At 46.1% G+C, this 20435-nt stretch overlaps 2 protein-coding genes across 3 annotated transcripts in view; one reads left to right on the forward strand and one right to left on the reverse strand.

Annotated features, from left to right (window-relative positions):
* The window catches only part of LOC142771850 (major facilitator superfamily domain-containing protein 4A-like), a 421560-nt gene that overhangs the window by 234638 nt on the left and 166487 nt on the right, over nucleotides 1–20435 (reverse strand). The gene's annotated exons all lie outside the window — the stretch shown is intronic.
* The window catches only part of LOC142771849 (uncharacterized), a 145144-nt gene that overhangs the window by 80622 nt on the left and 44087 nt on the right, over nucleotides 1–20435 (forward strand). For both annotated transcript variants that reach the window (XM_075873755.1, XM_075873756.1), the window contains exon 2: nucleotides 16030–16427. In XM_075873755.1, coding sequence (XP_075729870.1) covers nucleotides 16030–16427 — 398 coding nt within the window. The remainder of the gene's footprint in view (nucleotides 1–16029; nucleotides 16428–20435) is intronic.

Raw genomic sequence — 20435 nt, forward strand, 5'->3', positions numbered from 1 at the left:
TATAGAATGAAGCCCAAATACTCTTATTACAAGCAGAACCGGCAACTATCCGCCAGAGCTCCGTAATCGTGATTGAGTTCCTGCTACGTTGAGACTGAATCACAGATACTTTGGATTAGCTATTAGGCATTGTTGATGAGGAGACCAGATCAATTGAGCGTATTCCAACTGAAGGCGCACAAATAATAGATAGTCTTGTTCTCAGATAAAGAAAATAAACAGGAATAGACGCTGTGAGAATCACTTGAGAGATTCAAGAGGGCGTGGAATTGCAACTTCAGTACGGCCTCTTCCCCTGTTGTAGCACGAATTTTTTTTTTTGTCTAACCAACTCAACGGTTAAATAAACGATTAAAATATTTCTTTACGGCTTCTAGGTAATCTGCTACAAATAAACTTCACCTTCAAATATTAATGATACAGTTTATCATTAAGCAACCAAAAATAGCTATTAGAAGTAAGATCGATTAAGTAACACTAATATTCCGTGGCTCGCACAAAAAGAATGCCGCAGAATAAGCGTTAAATTTGAGCTCATGAAGACAGAACGCGGACTTGCCCTTTGACACCGCGTCCTTGGAGCGTGGAAAAAATAGATTTCGACAATCTTGTCACGTACCTGCAACGAGAAAAGAAAACACGCACATGATCAGTGTTTGCGAGAAACAACGAAACGAGACACAGTCACAGGTAAAGGTGGACAAGAAACCCAACTGTACCCATTCTTCGACACTGTATGACAGTGTTTGAAAATACAGAGATGATCGATTTAAACAAAAGAGTCGAGACTACGCGATTCCTCTTTTTCAAAAGTCAGGCAGCGCTATTTTTTTTTATCTTTCCCGATTCACTGCTTTTGCGTAAGATCATCCACTTCGTAGTCATAGGTTACCATCAAATAATATTGAAGGATTTATATTAAAAACATAGTGGAATGCAATTACATGTGTTTTACTGTTATCTATTATGCGCCACATACATTGGGTTAGAATATCGAGACTCTATAGCGCTAAAGAGAGGACAGTTCATGAAAGCGTTTTTATCGAGCAACCGTCCAACGTAATGCCAGTATACGCATTTCAACAGTGTGCGAATAGAAGCTTGCGCTATCAGATAGTAACTCTGCATTTCTGTATTTGCAATCAAACATCCATTACACTGTCTAGCTCAGCCTTTTTTTTCTACAGCCCTGACATTATGGCGAGTGATCTTAAAAATTAAACAGATAAATGTGTAGATTCAAAAACTGCAAATATTTGTTTCCGAGTTACCGAAGCATCTGCGTAGGTTGAAACACACACGGCGGTAGCATAATAGCCATCGGTACGTGCGAAGTTCATGCGACGCGCACCAAGTACGCGTGCGCGAAGAGCTGGTTCCGTACACATCAATTATCACACCACGCATGTACAGAGTGGCGCAATCATTACCGAAGCGTCCCCTCGCGCATATCAAACGACATTCTTGACTCACTCGGCGTCATTAATTCAGTGCGCCTTCGCCAAACGAGCGTCACGGCATAGCATAAAAGGGCGCACGCAAATCATGACTGTTCGCTATATAGCTTTGCGAGGCGTTGGCCACTTGTATTGGCATTCAGCCTCGTCTACCTTTCTCTCAAAAACGTTAGTTCCTGTTTTATATGGAGCTCATGTTTATGCCGTCAATTACGTAGAACGCAGTGTCTCTTTCATGTTTTTGTGTTCGAGGTGTCATGGGAAGCCTAATCATGTAAGGAGGCTTCTTGCTTTGTACAGTATTGTGCAGTGCTAAAGGAAACACTTAGAAACCTACACACTCTTACGCAATGTGAGAAGAAGATTCTAGTTGACTGGCTTAGTAAATCTATGATTGATATGTGGGGTTTAACGTCCCAAAACTACGATATGATTATGAGAGACGCTGTAGTGGCAGGCTCTGGAAATTTCGACCACGTGGGTTCCTTCAACGTGCACCCAAATCTTAGCACACGGGCTTAGTAAACCCGTTGGAGGATATATTTAGCGAACATTATCATATCTTTTCATGTTTTTTTAAGCGATGCATTCATTCGCGGAAATATCAGCCAGCCACAGCTTGTGCTTGTAGGGCCTATTTGTTAGGCAACTAGAACAACCAGTTCTCACATTAGCATGATTTATAGATAAACAAACGAGTACGAAATTTCCACTTTTCTTCCTTACACACCTTTATTTTTTTTTAGATATGAACCCTTACCAGCTCGCCCAGTTTTGAACGCTTGAGTACACCGTCATTAGGTTGGTATTACGTTGAGACTGAATCATAGATAGTTTGCACTCCCCCAATGACTTCTATTGTTACGAATGGCGTTGAGGGCGATGGCAATCAAGTATTATGGTGTTACTGGTAGCAACGAAAACTTCGGGAGCCCATGATCACAAGTCGTCAATTCAGACGCCAATACGAGCCATTATGTAGTGCGTACAGACCGTTTGCTTATAACCCTGTTACAGGGGTGCTTTCACAAGTGGTTAAACTATAAGGCAGTTAAGAGATTTATAATCAGTTTGAAATCAAATATTAGTTCAGATATTCGAAATAACAAGTAAAGCATTATACTGGTACACTTCGCTCGCCAGCATGTTCAACCGCATACGCATTCGATGAGCAAGTCAGTTATAGCGTTTTACAAACTATTTCTGTAGTACCATTCTGTCGATGCCTTGGGAATCGGTGACGCAAAAACGGCGGGCGCAGATAAACCAGATGGCTGATAACGAACATCAAGTGATAGCTTCCAGGTGTGAGCCCTTACCTCGCCACTATATAGTGCGCACAGACTCTTTGACTACTTCCCGGTATTGGCCCAACTCAATCGGGCATGAAGCCTCCACCCATGTACAAAACGGTGCAAGAGGAGAGGGTATAATAGCCATTATAGGCATCGTTTTAGATGTCTAGCTTGGCTTTCATCTGTAGTACAACTAAGATGAATCCAGCGCTCGTAAACGTCGCGCACTCAAGCGAACCGTACGGATAAGCTTAAGCAGTGCGAAATTGTTAAGCTAGCTGTAAGGGAACAAACACGCTTAAGTGCCGAATGCGGATGTTTAAATCGCGACTGCGAACGCTGACAAAACGAGTCTGTTGACGGAAATAAAATTCAGATTCAATTTTTTTTCTTATTCTTATTCTCCCTTTTTCTTTTGGCCTCTGTTGTAGCTCTTCCGCGGCCAACTTGTTTCGCAAATTTATAAGCAGTCAGTATGGTGCACTCTTACTTTTTTGAAAGCATAAATATTGCAATACGGCTGCGTTATATATAGATGCCTGTTGAACCACGGCCGCTAAATTAAAGAAAGAACATATGGCTGGACAGCTTCGTCGCTAAGATCGCGTGCTTGTTATGCTTCTGCTGTTACGTTTAATACATGCTTGTTGCCCAGATTCACCCATAACGACTCCTCTATTTTTGCATATTTCTTGCCCGCGCGACTTGTGCCAGACACTTCTCGTCAACATTAGTAGATACCATTTCCGTGTTGAGCCACATCGCTTCATACGTAAACGGCGCATTACGTTGAGATAACAGCGGTATCCACTGTAGCTATCCAGTGTGGGCAGCCAGTATTGTAACTGTAATATCCTACAGCTGACAAAGAAAAAAAAATTCTTTCCTTGCAAGTTTTTTTTATTCTGCGGGCGTCATTCACTACAGGCAAATTTTTTCTATTAGCGTCGACGTTTGCAACTTGTTACGAAATTGCACACTTCTCACTAAAGTTATTTCCGGCACTCATAACACCGCACTGTCTTCTTTCATGAATAGACCTAATGCTTAAAACTCGTACGAACTGCTGCAAACTTAAACTAAACTTCGATGTATGAGGACCTCTTAGTTTTTTCGCGTATTCGAACACGCTTGAAATAGAGGCACTAAATAATATTTATTTGCTTATAAATTACGCTGTTCGCGCGGCACTATCGTACATGTGTTGCGCTGTCAGCTGCTCCTCCTTCTTGGCTTGTGTAAGTGTTGCGTGTGTCTAAAAATTTTTTTTTTAAACAAGGGATTAAAGAGAAACACATATAATGCTGACTAATACCATATCGAAGCTGTTGCGAGAAAACACATTGGGAAATACTGAGCGCAGGCCATTCACCAACGTAGCCATCTCTACGCACCTGAACTAGTCAAGCTAGGCAAGTCACCATTCTCCACTAACGCAAGCATGCGTAAAGCGTGCTTGCATAATTCTGAGCACAGTGTTTGACTCAGTGATACCTATAGACATTTTAGGCCCTGGAGGAACTACGAGGAGAACCAAGAGTACGCGAATACGATACCGCGAAACGCGGCTAACGTATATGTGCCTGTAATATCCCGTAAAAAACGCATTGACAACCAGAAACTTTCGAAATCTTCGTTCTTGAACCTTTTGTGTCAAATGGTTTCTTGGTTTCATGGAATCTTCACCGAAGCCTAGTCATTCGCGTGGTAGTCAGATACACACTGCTCAAGCACCATCTGCGAACACTAATTAATCTTGCATCACACTAGGGTTTGGTGAAGATTCCATAGCAGCATCTGCTGACATTTAATCAATCTTCGCCTAACTAGGGTTTGGTGAAGGTTCCATAGAACCATTGAACCATTTTCACTGAACTATAAAATCATTTGATAGTAAAGGTTATAGAATGAAGATTCCCCAGTGTTCGGGTAATTAATGCGTTTTTCATAAGATATCAGTAAACGGCTCGCGACCAGCGCAGTTGCGAGCTTCGATAGGAGGCTTGCTGTCGCTATGCGTGCTGTGTTTTCGAGCACCTAGTTAATGTGTACTCACGCGGAACACGAGACTCCGGCATTTCGCCTCCACGAAAAGTCGTCACAGTTTGATCCAGAAGGTTGCCTCGCTTTCCATACGATAGCTTAAACCTTCTTACGCGAAATGGAGAGACGATATGAATGGAGAGAAATAGAGAAATGGAGAGGTAAAGCAGGGAAGTTAACCAATCTTGGCTTCGTTAGCTACCCTAAGCTTGGCGTGGTATAAAATGGGAATGCTAGAAAGGAAAGAGATAGAATAGAAGAAGAGTAAGAAGGGGGTAGATAAATAGTCAGCTCGAGACTACACAGCACGGTAACACGCTGTTCTTTCACAAGCGCTGGTAGAGTCCGGTGGTCCGTAAGAGGCACAGGAAATCTTTCGTGGCGCGTGCGAGACCACCGGCTAAGGTCCCAGGATCTTAATTTCTGTAAGTTGTCGTGAATCCACGTGGCAGAGCTTGACTTCCACAGCACATCGTTGAGATCGGTATGATGGGCAGGGTCATATACTCTGCTCAAGCGTCTCTCCTCGCGGGCGCAAAATGTTGCATGCCGCACTGCTGGCCATTGTAACGAGACACGAATACGCACTCCTAAATGCCACGTGCAACCACATGCTACACAGCGAAGTTTGATTGCGTCGTGAGAGCCCCGCTAACGAAGTTGTAAGCTTGGGTCGATCGAGCACATGCTCAAGTTAGAGAAACTCTGCGTATACTATTGTAGAAGCGTGATACGGTGAGAAAGTCATCGTGAAGTCTTTCATAAAGCATACATGGCCACGGACGTCCAGCGTATAACCTGGGCTGGCACTGGAACCGATGAAGACGGATCAGTAGACACGCGCGATAGCTATCGTACAAAAACTAGCGAGTTCGTATTTGATATATGCGCAGACAGATAACCGAGCACGTGGGCTCACTGCTAGCTTCATTAATCAAGACCTGCGCGGGCGGCGCTCACAATTTATTAGGCGGATACACCTATCATTACACGGTGGCGCCCCTGCTGTATGGCTATTATAACCACTCCGCTTAATCTTTCGATTTGCCTAACTGCCACAAGTCGTCCGTGACATGCGACGCCACCAGGTTCTCGGTTCGATGTGCCTTGTTCGACTGGTACAGGGTAAGTGTAGAAGCGTATACGAGCAATTAGTGTTTGCACTCACGTGGAACACAAGCGCGATCCCGGAAATTCACTGAGCAGAAATTCTCTCCACCAGCCTCTGTGCGTAATGAATCAGGCTCGGCTACATATAAAAAGATATGTTGATTAATGGGTTCTTAAATGGTGTCACACCTGTCCCGTTTATTAGGGAGGCAATCGCCGGGCTAATTCCAAGAGCCGAAGTATCGGCCCCCCGAACCGCACCACGAAAGCGTGGACAATTTTGAAGTGGTCCTTTTTGGTGCGCCAGCGGACGCCGGCTGTGGCCCAAAGAACAAGTCAGAGCCGAGAGTTGATAAACAAACAAATTATATTCTCAATAATGGCAGATCGAAAATAATACACAAAAATGCACACTCCACACTAGTTACATACAATATGTCACCAATCAAACCAATCAATCAACGTACTACACAATACAATCAGCCACACTTGAAACAACGGACACGGACAACAATACGCACTACAATGCAGTCGCATGCATTGAACAACCAAGACACTTAAGGACTAAAGCGATAGAAAACCTATTCAGTCCAAAGTCCTTGGAACAAAAGTCTCAATGATACTCTTCCGAGAATCACTCACTCAAAGTCCAGCGTTGTTGTCGTTCCGTAGCTCTCGAAGTTTCTCTTCCAGGAAACCTCGCGTCCTCAATTGGCCACTCTCCAAGCTTCAAGCTTCTTCGCCGGAAATCCGTCGGCTTCCCACACGCAGCTGTTGCCCGCGTCTTCGCTCGATAGCGGTAAACCCACGCTCTTGCCTGTAGTTCGAGCCGTCCCTACGGACCAAATCTTCGCCGACTACACGGCGGAATCTCTACGCACTCTGGCGCTCACTTCCGTCTCCTCCTGTTCTGTCACTACGGGCAGAACCTTCGCCGACTACACGGCGGAATTCCTACGCGCTCCGGCGCTAACTTTCCGTCTTCTCCTGATTTCTCGTCTCGGCCGCTCGATTAAATACTTTCCGCGCCACCTTCCAGAACGTTCTCCTCCTTTCGTCGGCGCGATGCGCAGCGAAGGCTGGGGAGAGGCACAAGACGGTTCGACTGCCCTCTCCGGAGGATGATTCACTCGGTCTGACCCCGCCTCCTTCGTTCTAGAAAAATCGCGGCCTTGCTGGGCCGCCGATGTGGGGTGAGGAGGATCGTCTGCGAAGCCGTGCTTCTGCGGGGAGAGCGCGCGCCCGGGAGCCCTGGATGTTTGCTTTCTTTTTTTTTTCTTTTTACCTCGCGGCGTTTCTGCCGCCCGTTGTCGCAAGGATTTGGCAGCGCGCTCTTTTTTAGCGCTCGTTCTGTGACACTGCCCCCCACTTTAAGAATATTATCTCATAATATTCAAAACCACACAAACGAGCGCGAACAGTCACCACACATTCTCACAGACTGTAACACAATCCGTCGCTCATGACACTTCACATTCACAATATATCACTCAATACAATCGTACATTGTAGTTCAATTCCACAACACATGAAATATAGCCACAGGTACATGCCTACAACACTTCATCACACATTCTAAACAATACAAACGTACAAAGTTCTGTCTATACAACAATTATACAACACTATACATCGCACCATCGCACAGAACACTGACTCACTCGACATACACTTGAGACACAGGATAACAAGAACATTAACACAACATATGTCACTCAGCCCTGCCAAACACAATCTGATTCCACCTCAGCACCTATCCTGTGTGTTTCGAGCTGCGCTTGCGTCCTTTCTTGCGGTGCTCGCTCGATCTCTTCTTGTGCTTCCACGTTCTTTTTCGGCGAGCCCTTTCCAACGACGATATCTGAGGCGTCGTCTCAGCCATCGTTGTCTCTTCCGACACCGTTAACGCGTCATTACATTCGACGGGTCCTGTCTGTTTATTTACCCGCTTGATCATGCCTCTACTTTTTGCTCGGCTGGCCAACTCCGTCTCCTTTACACTGTCGGTTCGTTGAGGTCGTGCCGACGTAAGTCCAGTTGCTCGGCCCGTGAACTCATTCAACACGATCGTCTTCTCCTTCGCTGTCTCTTGCGCCGCAGCTTCACCTTGTGCTCTAGTGAGATCCGTCACGGGATGCTCCTCCACTGTATCTCGCGGCCGCTGTGTTGGCGAGGGCTCTATCTTCGGGTCTTCTCCCAAACATTCCGGATCACTTGGCCCTCGCGCCCCGTCGATGTTTCCGATGACAAGGTCATACAGTGGGGTCGTCATGCATAAAGCAGTAACCTTCCCGCTGAAGTACGGGGTTTCAACTTCAAATTCTGCTTCGGGAAGCATCCGAACTGTACGGTCAATTAAGCAAACCGGTTTCGTTTTGCCGGTTAACTCGCTTTCCCGTACCAAATCTCTCCGCACGATAACAGTGGAGCTGCCGGTATCTCTTAACACCGTAATCTTTTTGTCCGCAACTTTTCCAGGCAGCGTTGGCATTCCTTTCGTAACACCGGTTGGCTGTTTTGACATTACAGCACCCACAATAGGAATTTTCTCCCCATTCTTCAACTCTACGAATCCATCAGTGACGGCATTATTATCAGATTTCGGTGCCGCTTGAACACAGGATACCTGGTGAGTTTGACTCACTCCGTTCCGACAAGCATCTGCTTTGTGCCCAGTCTGACCACACTTAAAACATTTTACTGTCGTAGGGCTCGTGAAGATCGTTCGACAGTTTTTTGCGCGATGACCCACTCGGTTGCACAGAAAACATCGCGGAATGCTCTCTGGTGCACGCTTCTTTTCTTCGGGAGCCAATTTCTTCGAATCATCGGGGCACTCCTTCTTTACCTTGGCCAAATTAGTGCCACCTTGCGCTTCCAAGAATTGATCAGCCAATTCAAGCATGTCTTCAAGTGAGTCAGCCTTCCCCTCTTTTAAGTACAGTGACAGGCTTGGGTGGCAACTAGTAAGAAATTGTTCTCTAATTAGCAGCTCTCTAAGCTCATCGTACTCCTGCGCTGTCCCTGAAAGTTCAATCCATCTGTCGAAATAATGGCAGAGTCGGGCGGCATACTGCGTAGCCGTCTCACCGTCAGCTGGCTTTCCTGTCCGAAATCTGTCCCGGAATCCTTCCACAGTAAATCTAAATCGCTTCAGCAAAGCAGCTTTCACCTTAGCATAGTTGGCTGCATCGGTCGGCGTCAGCCTACCGTACACACTGAGCGCTTCACCACTCAAGCAAGTACTCAGAGCAGTTGCCCATTGATGTTCCGGCCAATTCTGGTTCTTCGCAATCGTCTCAAATCGGTGAAGGTACGCGTCAAGGTCGTCCTTCCTTTCATCAAACGCTACGAGCAGCTTGCTTGGGTTCAAGCGGAAGCCGTGATCTTCCCGTTCGCTGCTTTCAACTCTAGCTTGGACGGGAGTTTCGCTTCGCTGTTGCAAACGGAGCCGCTCGAGTTCCATCTCGTGCTGCCGCTGCCGTTCCCTTTCAGCCATCTCCGCTTCTCTTTCTTCTCTCGCCCTTTCGGCTGCCAACTTTTCTCTCTCCAGCTCCAACTTCAATTGCTGCTCTCTTTCTTCCTTCAGCTGTCGCTCTTTTGCCTCTCTTTCTTCTTTCAGCTGTCGCTCCTTTGCTTCTCTTTCTTCTCTCGCCCTTTCAGCGGCCAGCCTTTCTCTCTCCAACTCAGCTGCCTTTTCTTCCTTGGCCCTCTCTGCCGCCAACCTCTCTCTCTCCACCTCAGCTTCTTTCTCCGCTTTGGCTCTTTCGACCGCCAACCTCTCTTTTTCCAGCTCGGCTGCTTTTTCTTCTTTGGCTCTCTCTTTTTCTTCTTTTTCCTTCTGGGTGACCCACTTCCGTAGTTCGGCGCCAGAAAGACCCATCTTTTCACCAAGAGCAACTAACTTTTCGAGATCCATTGTGTCTCGCAACTCGCAAATAAAACCTTGCCGCGTGCAAAAAGTATCTGCCTAAATCAGTCTATCGGAACACTCCCCTGCACTCGTTAACGAGAACACTGAACAACACACAAAATCGTTCCGATAGCACTATCAACAACTCGAGGCTCTTTCTCACTACTTTGGACACACTGTGCACCAAAAGGTCCTGTATCGCGGACGCCAGATTAATTGCCACACCTGTCCCGTTTATTAGGGAGGCAATCGCCGGGCTAATTCCAAGAGCCGAAGTATCGGCCCCCCGAACCGCACCACGAAAGCGTGGACAATTTTGAAGTGGTCCTTTTTGGTGCGCCAGCGGACGCCGGCTGTGGCCCAAAGAACAAGTCAGAGCCGAGAGTTGATAAACAAACAAATTATATTCTCAATAATGGCAGATCGAAAATAATACACAAAAATGCACACTCCACACTAGTTACATACAATATGTCACCAATCAAACCAATCAATCAACGTACTACACAATACAATCAGCCACACTTGAAACAACGGACACGGACAACAATACGCACTACAATGCAGTCGCATGCATTGAACAACCAAGACACTTAAGGACTAAAGCGATAGAAAACCTATTCAGTCCAAAGTCCTTGGAACAAAAGTCTGAATGATACTCTTCCGAGAATCACTCACTCAAAGTCCAGCGTTGTTGTCGTTCCGTAGCTCTCGAAGTTTCTCTTCCAGGAAACCTCGCGTCCTCAATTGGCCACTCTCCAAGCTTCAAGCTTCTTCGCCGGAAATCCGTCGGCTTCCCACACGCAGCTGTTGCCCGCGTCTTCGCTCGATAGCGGTAAACCCACGCTCTTGCCTGTAGCTCGAGCCGTCCCTACGGACCAAAACTTCGCCGACTACACGGCGGAATCTCTACGCACTCTGGCGCTCACTTCCGTCTCCTCCTGTTCTGTCACTACGGGCAGAACCTTCGCCGACTACACGGCGGAATTCCTACGCGCTCCGGCGCTAACTTTCCGTCTTCTCCTGATTTCTCGTCTCGGCCGCTCGATTAAATACTTTCCGCGCCACCTTCCAGAACGTTCTCCTCCTTTCGTCGGCGCGATGCGCAGCGAAGGCTGGGGAGAGGCACAAGACGGTTCGACTGCCCTCTCCGGAGGATGATTCACTCGGTCTGACCCCGCCTCCTTCGTTCTAGAAAAATCGCGGCCTTGCTGGGCCGCCGATGTGGGGTGAGGAGGATCGTCTGCGAAGCCGTGCTTCTGCGGGGAGAGCGCGCGCCCGGGAGCCCTGGATGTTTGCTTTCTTTTTTTTTTCTTTTTACCTCGCGGCGTTTCTGCCGCCCGTTGTCGCAAGGATTTGGCGGCGCGCTCTTTTTTAGCGCTCGTTCTGTGACAAATGGCTGCAATTCTGACACCGGTACCTGCTCTGCCCTGGCAAGTATATAGGAAGGGCTAAACATTATTGATGCCAGGAAGGGAGAAAAAGTTGACGCAAGAAGCCGAGATGTCTACCCAGGGTAGGTCTCCGCCATCTTGTTCGGCTAATCCAGGATCTGTGCATGGACATCAGGCGCCGGGTTACACTTGGCAACCTTCCACTGCCTTTCGATATTAATATTGAAAGATTACGTTTTTGAGACGTCGTATTTGTGACTCTAGATTGTTTATCACCACCTGTTGCAGTTCTTTGTCACTTGGCGACAAACTTTACTAGTAGACTGAAACAGCCACCTTTGGCATTCGTGATGGGCTAAGTGCCTGATAGTATGCTTCTTCGTAAACCAGAGCGCAAATAAGAGGAAGGGGCATAAAGAGACCGGGACAAGCACTCCCTATCATCTGAAGAGTTATTGCAGAATCAGAGCGTATATAAGCACCAATTGAAGCTGAATAAAAGATAATAAAAGAAAAAAAACAAAATATTGAACTCGTGTTCATGCGGAGAATTCATCCTTTTTACCAGATAACAGGATAGACGAGATACTGACGCATATGTTACGTGTCCTCGCTATCGCTGCCACCTCAACAAATTCTCTAGCTGTTTTTTTTTCCGGTGCCGATACAGTGCATCTGTCTGATTGGGCAATGGAACGTGCTGTGGTCTCATGTCACACTTCTTCCAATGATCGGCAAGGTGTCCGTCAATGGCACTGTTCCCGACTATGTTGTTACGCTCCTGCAGGCGGACGTTGATGTATCCGCCAGTCTGGCCCACATAGTGCCTGCCACATGGAAGAACGGTTTATGAAGAACGATAACAATCAGCATGCCCAAACGTTGTTTCTTTTCAAGCCTCATACAATGCCCCGCCGCGATGGTCTAGTGGCTAAGGCACTCGGCTGCTGACCCGCAGGTCGCGGGATCTAATCGCGGCTGCGGCGGCTGCATTTCCGATGGAGGCGGAAATGCTGTAGGCCCGTGTGCTCAGATTTGGGTGCACGTTAAAGAGCTCCAGGTGGTCGAAATTTCCGGAGCCCTCCACTACGGCGTCTCTCGTAATCATATGGTGGTTTTGGGACGGCAAACCCCACATATGAATCAATCAAGCCTCATACTATGTTCTTACGCTGTCTGATTGCGGATCTTTAATTATTCGTGGGAATCTCCGAAATTTGAAATATCACACGTGGCCAGTGGTGACGAATCCGCGGCGTCGACTTTTTACAACTGCCAAAGTCGTGAATTCGATTGCACGAATTCACAGAAGCATTGTGATTTCAAAATGCATGCTTGAGTATTAATCCCCAAGTTCGAAACCGTGATAATCGCAAATAATGCGGGGCTTTTCCTGAAATGGTGTTGGCGTCGGTAAATATGAATGCCAATTAATGCATATATCCAATTGAGAAACATAGTCTATCTGTCTTGATCCAGGAAATAGATTCAGATTACGAAGGCACATCATCATTCTGCGCATACGCAAAAAATAATATTAAAACAAATTACGAGAAACTATTCTCGCACATATATACCGAAAAGATGGTCACCTTACAGGTACTACCCGTAAATCACCAATGCATCTCCGCAGAATCGAAAATTTTATTCGAACATTTCATTGACCTACTTGACGTAGATTTAGGGGCTCTGCACATGCCAATAACAATGAGCCTATTCTACCTCACTACTCCGTAATATCCTAGTGTCATTGCAGCTTAACACAGGGTACACAGTACTGTGTTTACAGATTCCGCGACAATATATACTTGAGTATACTCAAGTTACATCTGCCTTTGCCATGGAGACGTAAATTCGTGGTCGCCCTATACTGATCACCTACTTGATTTTGTGTGCGCATTACATCGCGTCGTTTTGGTAGTAGGTGTAGAAAATATAGATTTGATGGACTTCACGCCACACAAATGAAATGCGTTTGAAAAGCGATTCTTCACGTAGCATTGTGTGAGTTTTCAACTAATTTTCCGCATCAATTTATAAAAAAAACGTATAGTGCAACACTGGAGTTTGTCCACCTTGCACCATTGCGCCGCTCGTTATGTAAGTCATAGAGTTTCCTGAAATTATCTATAGACGACTTTAGCACTGCGATCCTTCAACGACCGTAGGAATGATGGGTAGTACACAAATTTACCTAGCCTTCGTGCTTGCGGGCTTGAAACACATTTGTGGCATAGTTTATTGCTGTGCTTTGGTTTTGTTTTGAACAAATAACGGCACCTATTGAACTTCGTGACCCGATTTGAATAAGTCAGCCTAAAAGATTAAGGCGGTAAAGTGCAAATTCTTAACATTAGCTGACTGTCCTCTCGTGACAAAGCAGCTTCAAGTCACTCGAAGCCAAAGGAGCCGGAAGTAGAAAGATAGGACAAACTCGTGTACCACCGATCACTCCCATGCTCTCTGAATCACCGTGTGTTGCTACAACTCCCATAGACACTAGCGCCAAAGTTCTCTCTAGTGTATTTATAGGATAGTCTATGACATAAGTATGCGAAATATGCCACCGTTCAACAAATGAACGTGGCTTTCATCTTTCTTACCACAGGATTCAATGGCGTCGCTTTCAAATCTCCGAGTCGCGACGCTGTCACAGCAATGTACCCGGCCGCCGTTACCATGACGAGCTGATCGTGGCATAATGAACATAAAATGAGAAAAAACCACAAGACATCTACCGCCTGGTAGACAGCAATTCAAGGGACAAAAAAAAAATATCGACAGGTTTCGAACAAGTAAGCGCGTGCTTTCTGATTTCCCGCGCATCTATGTGACAGGCACATCCGGCAAGTTGGCGCAGGGGGGGGGGGGGGGGGGGAGACGCGGCCATGCAGACTCTTGAAGCGATGCACAACCTTGGTCGTTCAATTCCTTCTCTCTTTTTCTTTTTTTTCATTTCCTATATTGATTAACTCTCAATTCGCGAGGCTGTGAAGTTTATTTCCGTTCAGTCGTTCTAGCTTCGACGTTTTTGCTTACGGCAGGTGAACCAAAAAAAAAAAAAATAAACAAATAAGCAATACAGATGGAATGTGAGCGTGCCAACAGAAAGACCTTGTGAAACCACCGTCAACGACTTATCCGTTGTTTTCACTTTATTTTATATCGGTACACGGGAACAAACAAACATTTCAATTTGGCATGTCCACGTAAAGTCCTACCTACATTTTTCTTGTTCTTCTCTTTGTTTTTAAATTTGGAATAGAAGCGATGTTCTGCATGACCGGGATGCGTACATGTTGCCCTTGTTTCGAATAGCTGGACACAAGGACAAGATGCGAGGTGTCAGTGGGCTTGCAATGTTACGCGATTGCATGGTTGCGCAAGAGATAAAAACAGCCTCGTCAAGGTTTCGCGAGGACGCCGCTGCACGATGTCCCTCGGTTGCCGAGCCGGACGTTACCGCAGAGCGAAATCCCGTTCGAAGACCTTCTTTCTTGCTCGGACGTGGCCGGTGTCGCGGCGCGCGTGATTGTTTGACAACTGGCCTTCCGGTGTAACCAGTGACGAATCAATGCGCAGTCACCGAAGTTCGAGGCGCCACGCGTGGGTTCCCACGTATTGTGACGTAACGGCGTTGTTTTCAGTTTCAGTTAACGCCACTGTTTTCGTTATCCATGAGTAAAAAGTTTAGATATATGCAAACAAAAAATTGGTCACGTGTCTTCTGCGTGTTTCTCTGTAAATGTCGTCGAAATGCGATAGTCTTCTGCCAGCCTTCTTTCGTGCACAACGTCGCATTTTCAGCGCAGCCTCATAACAGTATGGTCTTTCGAAATACGTATCTATAATGTCTCAAAAAGAAACACATCACCTAATACTTACGTATTGATATCGCTGCTCAAATATGCGTTTTGCTTGCCTTCTGATCGACAATGTTCACAAGTGGAACGCAGCCACTAGTTAAAGATGGCTAGGCGTTCAGCAAGTTTTAGCCAGGTGGCGGAATCGTGTTGCAGACAGCCAGACACATACCAAAATTTTTTCGTTTAAATATCCCAAGGAGGACTGTTGTTTTTAATAAATAGTAATAAAAACTGAAGCCCTAGTGAGAATAAGACGTCGGCCTTCTGCGTGACAACTAGTTGATCTACCACGAAGTCACGCCAGTGCTTCAAACTGCTTTGCGAAAAAAAAGAAGCTCTATAAAAATGTTAAATATAGCGGAATGAGAATCCTGGAAGAGCTGCAGGCGTAAAAACATGCGATTTGCGCAAGGACTGGATGGTTTAAAGTTGCCCACGCGATTAATAGGGTTGATTCATATGTGCAGTTTAGCGTTCCAAAACCACCGTATGATTATGAAAGAGCCATAGTGGGGGGCTCCGGAAATTTCGAACACCTGGAGTTCTGTAACGTGCACCCAAATCTGAGCACGAGGGCCTGCAGCATTTCCGCCTGCGCCGAAAAATGCAGCCGCCGCAGCCGGGATGGGATCCCGCGACATGCGGGTCAGCAGCCGAGCACTTTGGCCACGAGACCACTACGTCGGGGCACCATTAACAATGTGTACGGCTGCCCGTGTGCGTGTGGCACTTCAACGACGCGTCTGTGAAGGTTTCTTCGCCAGGCATTGCAGCAATGCTTGATAGGACCAATGTTTCCTTTCTTTGCTTCATTGTTTAAAGTGATGCAGACAAGGCCATATTAGGCTATCGTGTCGTGCTCTTGAAAGCGAAATTCCAGCGCCCTTTAAGTTTTTGCTGATCTATGCACCCCTTTGAAGTTCTCCCTAATGTCCCTCTTTCTTGTTTCAGGCAACAGCACATATGGAACATCACCGAGCCGGCGCTGTTTTCGAGCGGGGTGGCCATGCGACCCGGTCAGCCTCCGTGGTTCCTGGGAGCCATGGGAAAGACCAAGGTCATCTCCAAGAACATCTCGGCGCTGGCGCTCATCACCGAGCAGGCCAGCAGGAACCTGGCCCGTCAGCTGGGCCTGTCTCCGCGGGACGTCACCTTCGGCCTGACCAAGGTGGACGTGCGCGGCACCCTGGCGCAAGCTCTGTGTCCCTACAAGACGGGACGATTCGCGCCACCATGCTCGGCGCAACGGTTCAGGTCGTACGACGGCTACTGCAACAACCTACAGAACCCGTACTGGGGCAGCGCCAACCTGCGGTACCTGAGGTTCCTGCCTCCCAACTACGCTGATGGTGAGCCAGCCTAAACATAAGAGATAGCTGAGATTTGGTTTGGTTTGGTTTGCTTTTATTCAAGGCAAAGTTGAACAAGATTGCCTTGGAGGACACTACTAAAGGCTAAGTAAAAGCCTGACTTGGTCGTGCCACCCTGGCAGCAAAGCAGAAACATACCGCAAGTAAAGTACTCAGAAAATTACAACATCAAGTGTTATCTTACACGGGTACCATAGTCAAACAGGAACTGCCAGAAGTGTGAATAAAAGAATAGAAATATAAACAGTCCTTTTCGAGTGGTGGCACATACAAACAAATGCATGTTTTCTATCAAATAAATTAACAAGAAACATCTTGACTAAAAAATCGAGTTGCTCTACAAGACAAATTAGAGTATAATAAACAACAGGCAAAGAACAATAATGAACAAAGTGCAACGAATACAAAAACATCTATAACTACAAATTTCAACAATCAAGAAAAGCATCGCTTTCATCCACTAGGAACTCTTTCGTTATTTTTTTAAACGACCTATAGCTGAAATTCCGTCTTCCTGTAAATGTAATATAGTTGGGTGTTTGTTTAGAATGTTTGGAATTTGTGACGCTAATCGTTGGTCACCGTAGTTCGTGTGTGATCTATATATGCTAGATAACTAGCAATTCTTCATTTCCAACACCTCCAAGGCATATTGGAGGGAATTTATATTTTCGTTTCTACAGATGGCGTCATATTGGCATAATTTTAACTCACACATTTAGATCAGAGCCGACACGACCTTTAGTGGTCATATCTGCAGCGTCGTGACGCAGTCTTAACGAGCGATTGCTCATAGAAGGCGTTATAGTGAAGAACAAGACGTCACAGTTGAATCCGTTACCATAGAGTATCCTTGACAATGTTACGCGACGTGGCGTACGACAAGTCCCGCCAACCAGCCGCTAAAACAATCGTCGTCAGTAACGACACAAAAGCAGGAAGGCGAGTGTTGCGAGGGAACTGTGTCACGCAGGCCATAAGCGTCGGGGAGACAACCAAGACATCTCGCGTTCTTGAGAGCGGCAACAACGGAGCCCACTGTACACCACATAGAACCGGTACATGAGAGAGTCCTTCCCAGGGGACCGAAGCAGCGTATGAGAAACTGCGTTGCGCTACAGCTGTCAGCGCACCTTGTGCGTATAAGGCGAACAGCTGGCGTCAGCTGTCGAGGGGCCTGGTTGACCCCTATAGAGAAGTCAATCAGATGGTGGCGTCGCGGTCGCACAGCGACCTTGCTCGCGTTAACCTGGCGTCAGCCCTTACGTGCATTATACACTGCCTGCACGCCTCCTGTACACCAAGTAATCTACGGCGGGATATGTCCTAACGTGTAACGCATACAACTGTGCTTTGCAGAAAGCAGTTGTACCAGCAATACAGTGTCGCCCATTCACTAAGTGCCGCTCCCCGTGGTGGTCTTTAGTAAAAGGCAAAATATTAGTGCTGCTTCATGTGGAGAGGTCTGAGCGATACGCAGTTTTTTATACACTCCTTTGGTCCTCGGAGAAGGACTCTCTTATGTGTGAGTTCTATGTTGTTCAACGTATTAGGCCCAGTGACAACGCGTTTTAAATAGAGTCGAACAGTGATTAGTCAATCACCTGCCCGAAATTGGCCTTGTCGGAAGGCTCTAACGATAGAACATTTCATATCAGGAAAATCTTGACTTACCTTACACCCTAACTGTAAGTACTTTTATCAAGTACAGTGGCACATCTCATATTTGTTTCTACTTTTGTCATGCATTTCTTTCCTCCCTGCTGAGATATTTTAGTCCGCTTTGTAATCTTTATACAGAGTGAAAACATGTCTGATTTCAGTGAACATGGTAAGACGCCTGCAGATGGCACTCTGTCTATACTACGCAGTACTTCAGCTTTCTCTCTCTCCTAGAATGACAAAAAGCTCAGCTAGTTGGTGGGCCTTCATAATATAGGACGGCAAGCGAATTAACATGGACAGCAGTGAGATGCGTTTGTCTGGTCTCGACATCCCTCATTTGTCCAAGTTTGTAAACATTACCCTCTTTTATTATCTCTCTCTATCATTTGTTTCTGATTTCCTTCTTCAGAACGACTATAACACTGTACTCTCGTGCGAGTCTACATCTTGCTCCCTCGAGCGTTCACGTCTAACTTCCTTGCGAGACCTTCAGCTTCTCTTTTTCATTCCCCCAACTTCACCGCCTCTGCACTGTGATCTCTGTATTGTCCCGCTTCCTTTCTTAAGCCACATGTATGATACTGTTACTTCTTATCGCGGTAACCGTGCTGTTCATGTGCGAAGTGCTTTGTAGAACACCTGCTATTATTTGAAGTCATTTCACTAACGCACTCTTCCGTGTGCGCAGAATTCCCCTTCAGAGAAGGGTAGGGGCGAAAGTTTGTCGAAGCCTCTTTATTAAGTAAATGCCTGGGGCAGACTTTGCGCCCCCTTCCACTCAGGTGAGCCGAAAAGGCGAGGGCCCCTTGCCTCCCCCCACCCTTTCCACCATTGCGATCGTCTATTAACACACTATCTCCGGAGTCTGCTTACCGCGAATTATATATTCTTAATGTGCTTAAGCGTGAAAGCAATCCAGGATTTTGCACGTAGTAGTGCAATAAAAAAGCCGAGATATCCGACGTCATTAATAATTCCCATAAGTGAACGGCAGCTCTGACCGTTCGTGGAGCTCCTTCAGCAAATGCGACACCGCCTCCCTGCCTGATTGAGATTGGAAGACAATATATATATATATATATATATATATATACTACGCTGGGCGGGACTATATATATATATATATATATATATATATATATATATATATATATATATATATATATATATATATATATATGTGTGTATCCTGATGTATCTAAGATCAACACAACACCGCTCTTTCTGGCTGGCAAACGGACGCGAGTGATCTCCTCCGCTACGTAACATCACAATGCGGGGTCAAAGTCCGGCATTTTCGTCCCTGTTGTGAGTGCATTCTGCACGCCGCAATATTAAACAAGGTCGATCGCCCAAACAACCCCAGTCTTGTACCCCCCCCCCCCCCCCTTTTTTTTTTTCCTTTGGTCGATGTACGAGAGCACTCTAGCTGTAGTGTATGCGTGTGCGTTACGCTACCGACAAGACTTGTAGCATGCGATCCACAAAAAAGAGGAGGGTGGGAAGGGAAGGGCGCTGCGCGAGTTATTTATTTATTATTCCCCGTTGCGGTGAGGAATGAGGTCACGACAAGAGAGAGCAACTGCGGCGGCGTCAGAACACAAGCGGCCGCACGAACGCAGTTACAACACAAATCTAGAAATTAAACAACGGGGAAGGGAAGCAAAATATTGACGCAAGAGACTACGCTGGGCGGGACTATAGTTCGTTCTTTTGTTTAGAGAAATATGGCTCCTCTGTTGCGGCTAACTGCACTGCTCGGGCAAACGTTTGGTTAACGATTCCATTCACACCTCTCCTAAGCCTTATGAGTTGAAGCGAGCCATGCAAAATAAAAATGTTAGTTTTGACCCTCAAGTAAAATGTATATAATATATATGTAATTGTATATACAATGGCATAGTTGATTTCCGTCCCAAATACCTTCTGTAAATATAGTTTTTTTTTTTTGTTTTCCTTTCTTACGTTTTTTTGGGATAATTATATGGACAATTTTTTTTTTACAACTGCTTTCTGCATATGCTTTGCTGGTGTACTTTGTTTTTGCACACTCTCGTCTTCATGATTGACTGCACATAAGCTTTGTTGCAAGATTGATTACGGAAGTGTACTTTGTAGCGCTGTATTTTTTCTAGGCGTGAAACTTTCTGTCCGCATTTTCCTAATATTAGCCAGAGGTCCCTTCGTCGCCATCTCACTTATTGCCAGAAAAGCCTACAGGGTAAACAATGCTTGCAATAAATAAACAACTTACAGCAGTGCTTCAGGGAATAAATGGGTGTTAGGGACATTTCACTGGTGTGATCGACCAAAGCTCTTTCG

This window comes from Rhipicephalus microplus, chromosome 9, assembly GCF_043290135.1.
Source record: "Rhipicephalus microplus isolate Deutch F79 chromosome 9, USDA_Rmic, whole genome shotgun sequence".
In the NCBI taxonomy this organism is placed as follows: Eukaryota; Metazoa; Arthropoda; class Arachnida; order Ixodida; family Ixodidae; genus Rhipicephalus; species Rhipicephalus microplus.